This window comes from Zosterops lateralis, assembly GCF_965231275.1.
Source record: "Zosterops lateralis genome assembly, chromosome: 9".
Classification (NCBI taxonomy): domain Eukaryota; kingdom Metazoa; phylum Chordata; class Aves; order Passeriformes; family Zosteropidae; genus Zosterops; species Zosterops lateralis.
In genome coordinates, this window is record NC_139769.1 from 1,933,865 (window position 1) to 1,943,467 (window position 9,603).

At 47.5% G+C, this 9,603-nt stretch overlaps 1 protein-coding gene across 1 annotated transcript in view; it reads right to left on the reverse strand.

Moving 5' to 3' along the window:
* CACHD1 (cache domain containing 1) overlaps positions 1 to 1,422 on the reverse strand; it is an 88,871-nt gene extending 87,449 nt beyond the window's left edge. Inside the window, exon 1 of the mRNA XM_083867179.1 lies at positions 454 to 1,422. Within this exon, the coding sequence (XP_083723305.1) occupies positions 454 to 669 (216 nt within the window). The 5' untranslated portion in view covers positions 670 to 1,422. The remainder of the gene's footprint in view (positions 1 to 453) is intronic.
* Between the last annotated feature and the right edge of the window lie 8,181 nt (positions 1,423 to 9,603).

The window sequence follows — 9,603 nt, forward strand, 5'->3', positions numbered from 1 at the left end:
AGTGGAGCCCAGCCGGACAGAACCGGGGCTGAGGGAGCCCGGCCGGACAGAACCGGGGCTGAGTGGAGCCCGGCCGGACAGAACCGGGGCTGAGTGGAGCCCGGCCGGACAGAACCGGGGCTGAGGACAGAACCGGGGCTGAGGGAGCCCGGCCGGGGAGAGAACCGGGGCTGAGGACAGAACCGGGGCTGAGGGAGCCCGGCCGGACAGAACCGGGGCTGAGGGAGCAGAGGCTGAACGCAGCCCAGGGAAACCGAGCAGCCCGCGCAAGGGGGAGGGAAAGTTTGCGAAGAAGAAAAGAACCCAGGGAAGGAGGGGGGAAGCGAGAAAGAAAGGAATGGAGAGAGAGAGAAAGGGCAAGGCAGGAATCGGGAAGAGCGTGCGGATGAGGGAGGGAGGGAGGCAAGGAAGGAGGGAAGAGCAGGCTCGGCGCGGGGCCGGGCCGGGCCGTACCTGCATGGTGACCACCCTCAGCTCCTCGGTGGCCAGTTTCCTCATCTGGCTGGCCAGGACCTGCGCCTCGTCCAGGATGGAGAACTCCGCCTCGGCGGCGCCCAGCGAGCACAGCAGCGCCAGGCACAGGAGGCCGAGCGGCCCCCGGCCCCGGCGGGCAGGGACAGCAGCAGCTCCTCGGGGCTGGGGCTGCAGCCGCCCGCCGCCCCGCGCCATGCTGGGGGAGCGCCGCCGGCCGCGGGCACCGCCGGGCCCCGCTCAGCGCCGCGGGCCGCCCGCCATGCACGGGGGGGACGGCGGCGGGCGCTGCCCCGCGCCCGGCTCACGGCGCTGGGGAAGGGAAGGGAGAGACGCAAACTGCGGCGCGGAGGAGGAGGAGGAGGAGGAGGAGGAGCGGGAGCGGCGGGGCCGAGCGGAGGCGCCGCGGGCAGGGGGAGGCGTCTGGGGCTGCGGGCGGGGGCCGGGCCGGGCCCCCCGAGCCAGCTCCGCCCCGGAGGCCGCCGTGCCCCCGGGCCGGCTCGGATCACCCGTCAGCGAGTTCGGGAAAGTCGCCGCTTTTCCTCCTTTTATTTTTTTTAAAAAACTCTTTTAAAACTTCTACTTTTTTTTTTTTTTTTTTTTTTTTTTTTTTTTTTTTTTTATCCCCCTTCCCCTTTAATTTTATTTATTATATTTTATTTTATCAAGGTCTCCTTTCGCAACCCATCCGTCCCCCGGCCACGGCGCCGCCCAGCCCGGCCTCGTGCGGAGGAAAATGTTTGTCGTGCAACTGACACGGGCCGTAAACAAATAAATGAATGGAGGGAACGGCGGCAAAGCCAAACCCCTGCAGGAGCGACGGGATAAGACGACAAAGCCAAGGTACCTGGAGGAAAATCTCCCTTTGGGGCAGGAAATCGAAGAATCACAGAATGGTTTGGGTTGAAGGATCTTAAAGTCCACTCAGTGCCACCCCCTGCGGTGGGTAGGGAAACCTTTCACTGTCCCAGGTTGCTCTGTCCAGCCTGGCCTTGGAAACTTGCAGGGATCCAGGGGCATCCCTGGCTTCTCTGGGCACCCTGTGCCAAGGCCTCCCCACCCTCAGACGGAAGAATTTATTCCTGATTTATAATCTAAACCTAATCCACTTCAGTTTCAAGGCATTCCACCCTTGTCCTACCACTGTGTCCTTGTAAGAAGTTGTGTTGATGCCCTGTGCACAAGCCCTGCATCCAGTAACATCTAGCAGCATACTGAAATCCTAGAATCAGGGAATAAGCAAATTGGAAAAGACCTCCAAGATCATCAAATCCAAGCACCATTTAGCCATGTTGCCCAGGTGCCACCTCCTCACACCTTTTGAGCACTTCCAGTGATGGTGATTCCATAGCTGTCCTGATCTTCCCTTCATCTTCCCTCCTGGCCATCAGAGACCAAGCTACAACATCAGGTTGTGTTAGGAAAACTCAAACAAGGACTAAATTTTGGGAGTGAAAGCCAAATTTCCATTGTGCAGCACCTGGAGGTCCTGCCCAGCAATCAACAAGCCTAAGAAGTCAAATGCCAGGCCCACACAAAGCACGCACCCTCCACATTTACTCTTCATTAATTAACACCTCATAATTGTGCAGGTGTAGATAATGTTTAAATAAATCTGGCCTGTAGAGACACAGTGGCTCCAATAACCCACATCCACAGTTACATTTTTAGGAGTCCCACCAGAGCCACTTGTGTCCTGTAGCAGTAAATTCCAGGAGTTAACAATTCATCCAAGCATTCGTACAACATGTTATTTACTATAATCATATCCTATTTCCTTGAAATGTGGTTTCTGTCTGCTTTAATGGTTGATTTTTTGACTTCTCCCAGATGCTGGTGCCCTCATCCCTCTTTGTCAAGGATGGGAGCTGGGTGAGACCTGAAACTTGTTTCTCCCAGCAGCATCTTCTGGTGTTTCTGAGGGGCAGCAGCAAAACTGTTTCATTTGATTTTAACAAATGAAATAGAATCCTTCCTGGGCAAAAGCTGCATCAGCTTATCCTTGGTTTTTGCTCATTTAGGTGATTTATGAGCCTAATATAATTTTTATATAAATATATATATATGTATGTATTTTTAGTCAATATTCCTGAGAATCCTGGTTTAGCCAAAGCAATCCAAACCCAAAGGATGCCTCTCAAAGCTGCCCTAATTGTTACCTGGTATTTCCATTGCTGAAGCAGCATTTGCTACCTGAAAGTCAAGGAGTTTTTTCTTTCCATCGTGCTGCAGCTTCTGGACTTGTGTTGGAAAATCTTCCCTGGGCCCAAGTGAGAGGCAAAACTCAGCCAAATTCACACAATTTTCATATTGCATTTTACTTTATTTTATTAGGTTCACCAGTATAGGACACAAAGGTTTTAAATTATCATGAGAAGCCAAGTGCTTTTTCAATATGCTGGTTTAAACCACACTCCTAATTTTTTTTATTTTATTTCTAATACAGCTGTGTGTTTGAAAACTTTGTATCTGAACTTTGTTACATAATTAATTACCAAATCAAGGTCACAGCCAGCGCTCCAAGGATTTCCAAGCCATCCCATTCCTGCACCCCATCACAAGGTTAACACAACAAATAGACCTTTTTTTTGAGAAACTAACCCCAGGAAATGAATGAGGTGATTGTCCTTCAGCTTCCAAAGCCCCGGGATGCTGCTGGTGGTGACTGAACAGGTTTCACATTTTCGTGTACAACCAAAACTCATTGAGTGCAGAGCCCTGGAGGCAGAGCTGGGCTCCTCCTGGAGTTCCCGTGTGCTTCCTGCCTCCTCTCTGCCTCCCTGGAGGAACAATCCAGCCTCCAGCACAGAGGAGTTTTCTTCCAGGATGTGGGAATCAGACCCGAGTTCCAACCCAGGGATCCACCAGTGGGTGTTTCTAAATCATGATCAGTCAGTGTAATGTCACAAAACGTTGAGGGAAAGGCAGGAAAAATGCCCCTCCAAAATGCCAAGGGGAAAAGAGAGAAAGAAAAGACCCCAAAATTTGGATTCTGTGATGAGTTAAAGCTGCCAGTTCAGACAATCTGATGTTTGTCACCTTCTCAAACCTGGCCTTTCAGGGATTAAATCTGCCTCCTCCTATCACAGAACTGTGGAGTCATTAAGGTTGGAAAAACCTCTAAAATCATCAAGTCCAGCAGCACCTCCATGTTCACCATGAAACCACATCCTCCAGTGCCACAGCCACACCTTTTTTGGACACTTCCAGGGATGGTGACTCCAAGCCTTATCCATGAAGAAATTTCTCCTGCTACCTAATAAAAAAATATTAGATTAGGTGGTGGTCAACCTGAAGCCATTTCCTCTCATCCTGTTGGAATAAACCCTGGAGAAGAGGAGGATCACCCTTGCTTGGCTTGTGGCATCCCAAAATTAGAGCTGCTGCAGGCTGGAGAGGGAAAGGACCCATAGGATGAAGAGCTGAAGGCTTTGCTCTGCTAAAAACAGCTACTCAGATTTGTGAAATTGAGACCGAGCCTGAAAAACATCCCTTTTCCTTTTAGAGAACATGGAAAGAGAGCTGGAGTGTCAGTGCTGGAGCATGGGAAGAGGAGGAACATGTGTCAGATATAAATCCCAGCCCCGTGGTGGGAGTAAAGTCGCTCTGAGAGCAGCACAGGCAGATGCCAAGCGGGTCAGTGGGGAAGCAGAACGAGTGGGATGGCTCTGGGATAACTGATGGCCCTGGGGAAAAACACTATTCCTGTAGGGAATGACTCAGTGTGCCTTATTAATGGTGGATCCCCTCTGCAGGGATCAGATTATGACTGATATATCTTTTCCAGTTGCTCTGCAGATAAATATTTTCTAGTCTGAAAACTGGGATGAAACTGTAAATAAGGATCCACATGGGTGCAGAGGTCTCTTCTTTAACTCCTTACATATCCCTGTACTCTCCCAGCAAATTTGGAGCACCACAGGTTCAAAAAAATGTGGTCTGACCATTGGAAAATCCCCCTTAAAAGTGGCACTTCTTTTATATCATACTGATCTTCAGGCCTGCAAGCAACACAATATACACTCCAGAAGGGGATTAGGTAGTTATGAGGTAGTTTGGAATAATGAAATAGTTTGGGATAATAAAATAGTTTGGAAGCCTCATAGCTCCTGCCCAATCCTCCTCCCAGCCCACAGCCTTTCCCTAACTGGTCATGTCCAGAAATCCTCATAGGGATGGAACAACTCCCAGGCCCTCACCAAGAAAGGAACTGAACTTTGTGGCTCTCATCTCTTAACCTCAAAGCAAAGGCTAAATTTAATCCTTTGGTATAAACCCAGAATAAAAATAGAGAAAATGAAAGTTTGCATGAGGCAAAAAAAAAATTGCATTTTGCTTTGCTGCAATTCTTGCCCTGTATCATCTCCCAGTTCATGTGCTTTATTTTATTTATGCTTATTTTTATTTCCCCCTTTTCAATTTTGCCTTAATTCGATTGTGGCCATCAGCACACGGGCCAAGTCTGAGGGTTTCGTTTCCCCATGTTGATTTTCATGTTTAGTTTCCCATCCCTCTCATTATGCCTCTAAATATTTCCTCTGGAAGTTACAGTTTTGTGTTAGTTTTGGCTGCAATTCTCACTTCCCCAATAAGTTTGATCTTTGCTCAGAGTTACGAGTTGCACACTGAATTAAGCCAAGGGTAGCAGCTCTAATTCTTGGATTTAGGGTGGAATTTTTCCAGTAGCAATTAATTCAATTTCATCTGGAAACTGCTTCTCCAAACCTTGTTTTCTTCTGTGCAGATGGCAAACAGTGTTCTACATCAGAAATAACAGCTCCTTGAACATATTTCATTAATTCCTGACTGGGAGAGCACCTGCATAACTGTTTTTATGTCTGCACTCTTACAAACACCCATTTTCACAAATGCCAGGACCTCTAAGACTCAAATCTCCAAATTTCATCTCCTACAGCAACATCTGCCCACCCAATCACTCATTTCCCTGCAGATTACACCCAGCAATGAAAATGGGAAAAAAAACCCCACCTTGGTCTCCTCCCTGAGCAGCGAGTTTGCCTGTGAGAGAATTCTTTCCACAGCACCATCATCACCAGATAATATATTTAATATATTTAATGAAAGCCATCACGTGTGTGGTGTGGGATTTCAAAGTGAGCATTGTGCCCAGCTGCACAGCACTGGGAAAACCTGATGTGAGCAAGCAGGGCTTGCAGCACGAGAATCACTGCTGTGGGCTCTGATTTTACACTGAATTTTATCCTAAATACGCCCAGGGATGATAGAAGGGAGAAAACAAAATCAGAGGCTTCAAACTCTCTCTGTTGCAGGGGCTGAAATGTTTAAGAAAGGGCAGAGGCCACGAGGAAGAGGGAGGCAGATGAAGGGATTGGGGTGGATGCTGGAAGTTGATGGAGGGTCTTGGTTTTGCTGCTCCTGCAGGTCCCAGAGAGAGAAAGTGGAAGACAAAGCCAGAAAGTTTGGAGCTTTCTGATATTCCAGTAAGGAATTTACAGGTATTTTCTTACCTTTCAGTAATTTGGGCACAAGAAGATCTCTTTCTCCTAGAAAATAAAATCACTGTGTGTGGTTTAACCATGATGTTAAAGCAAAAATTCATTATATAGGAAAAAGAATAATAGGATGGCACAATGATATAATCCCATAACAGACACAATTCATCCCAGTGTAGGAAAGCTGCAGCCCAGCAGTTTGGGATTATTGTGATGGCATCTTTTAACCACTTGTCCAGCAGTCCTGGCAATTTCTAAGTGATGACCTTTCCATAATGCCATAATTACCTGAGACAGAGCCTGTTTGGCTGTTTCAGCTCCCCTGGCACACGTCAAAGTGCTCATCCTGTTCTTGCTGCACCACACCTGAGCTGTGCCTGTGCTTTCTCAGGCTGCTGGAGCCTCTTCCCCCAAACTGGGATTCCATCTCATCCCAGCTCTAGGCTGGGGAGCTTTCCTTAGCTCAGCACATCTCCTCTGTCCATAAAACCCCTTTTAGCAGCACAGCCCCCAGTTTAGTGGGAATTCTGTTAGAGAAAAACCAGGTTCAACAGGAATGACCCCAAAAAATTGTGGAGGAGGAGCAAATCCCACCTGAAACAAGCTGGAGGAACTCTTTGAACCCCCCTGGTTCTGTCCTGAATCAAGACCACATGGATTATTAAGCATTTTTTTGTGATTGTGGGTAAAAGGACAGGCCTGTGCTGTGAAACAAAGGATACAAATTTCCAGTTCCCATTTCTTGATCTCTTCATTCTTCCATGGTTTTTCTCATTCAGAGACATATTTTAGCTACTAATGGGTACTTATAAAAAAATACCTAAAAATGGGTACTGGAAAGAGCAAACACGATTAGAAAGATGCTGTCAATGAGGTTATTGCTCAAATCAAAACACTGGTTACTTGCACTTTTTAAAATTTAGGATAATTTGAAAAATGTGTCTAAAATAGCATTAAATGCCTTGTTTCTTTTTTCTTTTTTCTTTCTTTTCTTTTTTAACTTGTTTTCAATTTCAGTGTCACTTTGTACCCTGCACTGGACTAAGAGCACATTTCCCTCAGCAGCAGATGCTCAGGAACCACACGTGAACTCTGATTATATACAAGCAAGAGTTTTCCAGAGATTCATAATTTGCCTAAATTTGGATTTTCACAGGTGTTTCCAAGGACACATTCTTGGCCAGCATGGCACAACTTAACCAATCTCAGCTTCTCTCTTTTCTCAACAAAACAGCTTTGTGTTTTTTTGTTGTCTGTAACCTCAGCTGGAGGTAATGGCTGAACCTTTCAGCACAAATATCTCAGAGCCTGAAGTGAAAAACAGCTCGGAGCTTTCCAGCACAAATAGGGGAAAAAGAAACGCTACCCAGCCTGCAAACCTGGATCTTATCATTGGGAAATGGCAGGCAGCCTTGGGAACAGGCACTGCTACGGGCAAGATTTGTAATAATTCTGATACTCTAATCTCTTTATCTTCCTGCTGCATCTCTGCTTTTATCTTCGTGTTGATGCCATGGAATTCATGGCACTGGTTTTATTTTTTTTTCCTTTTGCTTCATGCTGGAAATTGGAATGACTTAATTTTTTTATTAATTGGATAAAGTATGATGTCCCTTCCGTGCTGTCCTGGTCTCAGGGCTTGGGATGAGGTGAAATAATCCTTTCCTTGGCTGGGGGAGGATGGGACACAGAGCAGTGAGAACCTTCTAAGGGCATGAGGGGGACCAGGAGTGTCACTGTCACCACAAATTGGGGTGGATGGAGGCACTGGTGGTGACAGGGAGGACGTGAGAGCCACCCATCCCTCTCCTGGCTCCTGGGAAACTGGATCTATCCCAGCTGTCCTGACATGGGAATTCCTTGAGGTCCCTCATCTGAACGTCCCTACTTGAATCACGACATTGCTGCTATAAATATCCCTGTCACCCAGAGCCTGGCCCATGGGGACAGGGAATAACTCCTGCTGGACCTCCTGATATGGCCTGTGGAGCACTTGGGAAGGAGGCTGGCAGATCTTTGTCTCCCAGAACATGCTCTCTAATTAGGCAGAGGAGGAGGCAGCGTTCCCTGGGAGCCCCAGGAGCCATCCCCACGCACTTGGAATTCAAATCTCCCAGTTCCAGCACACAAACAAAGCTTGGGAAGAGCTGTCAGCAGGCAAGGGAGGAGGAGAGCAGTGTGGTCTGACAGGTTCCACCAGCCTGGCTGGCTCAGGGATGAGCCAGGCAATGGAGGAGGTTGGTGAGGAGAATTCTGGGGTGTTCAGCACCACCTGGATCTCCCTGTCTCCATCTCCTGCTGTCCTGGTGGTGCCTTGGGAAGGCTGAGCTGGAACAGAGACTGGACAGAGCTGGAGAATAAAGTAGAGATTTATTAAAAGGCCTTTAAGATACATCTTGGGCAGGACAAGAGCCTGGCCAGGGCTACACCCAAGGTGGACCCAAAATGGTCATATAATGGTCACAAAATGGACCAAAAATGGACCAAAAGTGATGCAAAATGGACACAAAATTATCACAAAATGGACACAAAAATTGGCACAAAATGGACAAACAGTCATGAGGTCTCACACTTTTATAAGTTTTGGTCCATTTGCATATTGGTGTTTAATTGTCCAATCCCAGCTCCAGGCTGGGAGGTCCCATCCTTCCTGTCCCTCCCTCCAGCCCAGCCTTGTTTGTGCTTTTGGGCTGAGAGTTGTCCTTGGTGTGCAGCAGGAAAAGGGTTTGTTTTGTGTCCCTGCTGTGTGCAGAGCTGAGTGACACTGACTGTGAGCTCAGAGCTGCCCCCCTGGGCACCACAGAACCTGAAATACATGGGAGATAAAACTTGAGGCATCACTGGAAAGTCTTTCCTGAAGTTATGGCAGGATGGAGCTCCCCTCACCGTGCTGAAGCATCACCATCCTCCCAGGAGACACCTTTGCCCACGGGGTGAGTCCCTCAGCAGCCAAATTTCCAAAGCTGGACACTGAGCTCTGCTCCCTCCTCTGCATTTCCCATTTGATGTGGATGTGGGAACCCTGGGCACTGAGAATTCCAGATTTCTGTGCTGACAGGCACTGACCCCCAGGCAAACACTGCATTGACCTGAGGCCGTGGAAAAGGCTCCCAAAATTGAGTGACAGCACTGGGATTGTGGGTGTGGGGTTTGGATAGAAGTGTGTGATAGCACAGGGTGCAAAACTCAGAGTTTAAGGGTTTAGCATATAGTTATATATATATATATAATTATATATAGTTTTATATATATATATAAAGCAAGATGGAGGTTTCAGGGCAGAGGCTGAGCCCTTCTTTTTCACCTTGCCCTCCATGGGTCTGGGTGGTGTTTTGTAATTGGATAGAAAAATCCACATTGCAGGCCATGGGTGGTTGGTTATTGGGTCAAAAGTAAAAATAATTTAGGTGTCATTTCTTAATTGGATGGTTTATCCTTAAAAGGCCTTGAAGAGAGACAGGGAGGGCTCCATTTTTCACTTTGCTAACTAGAAGGGCTCACACTTTGTGAGACTGTATCATAGATAAAATTAATAAACATCTGAGTCTGAACACAAACACCACCTCTCGAGCATTTAATCCCAACTCTGGCAGAAAAAGAAGATAAAAAACCAACACATGGCTTCAAATACAATCCCAAAAAACAAGGGTCAAAATCC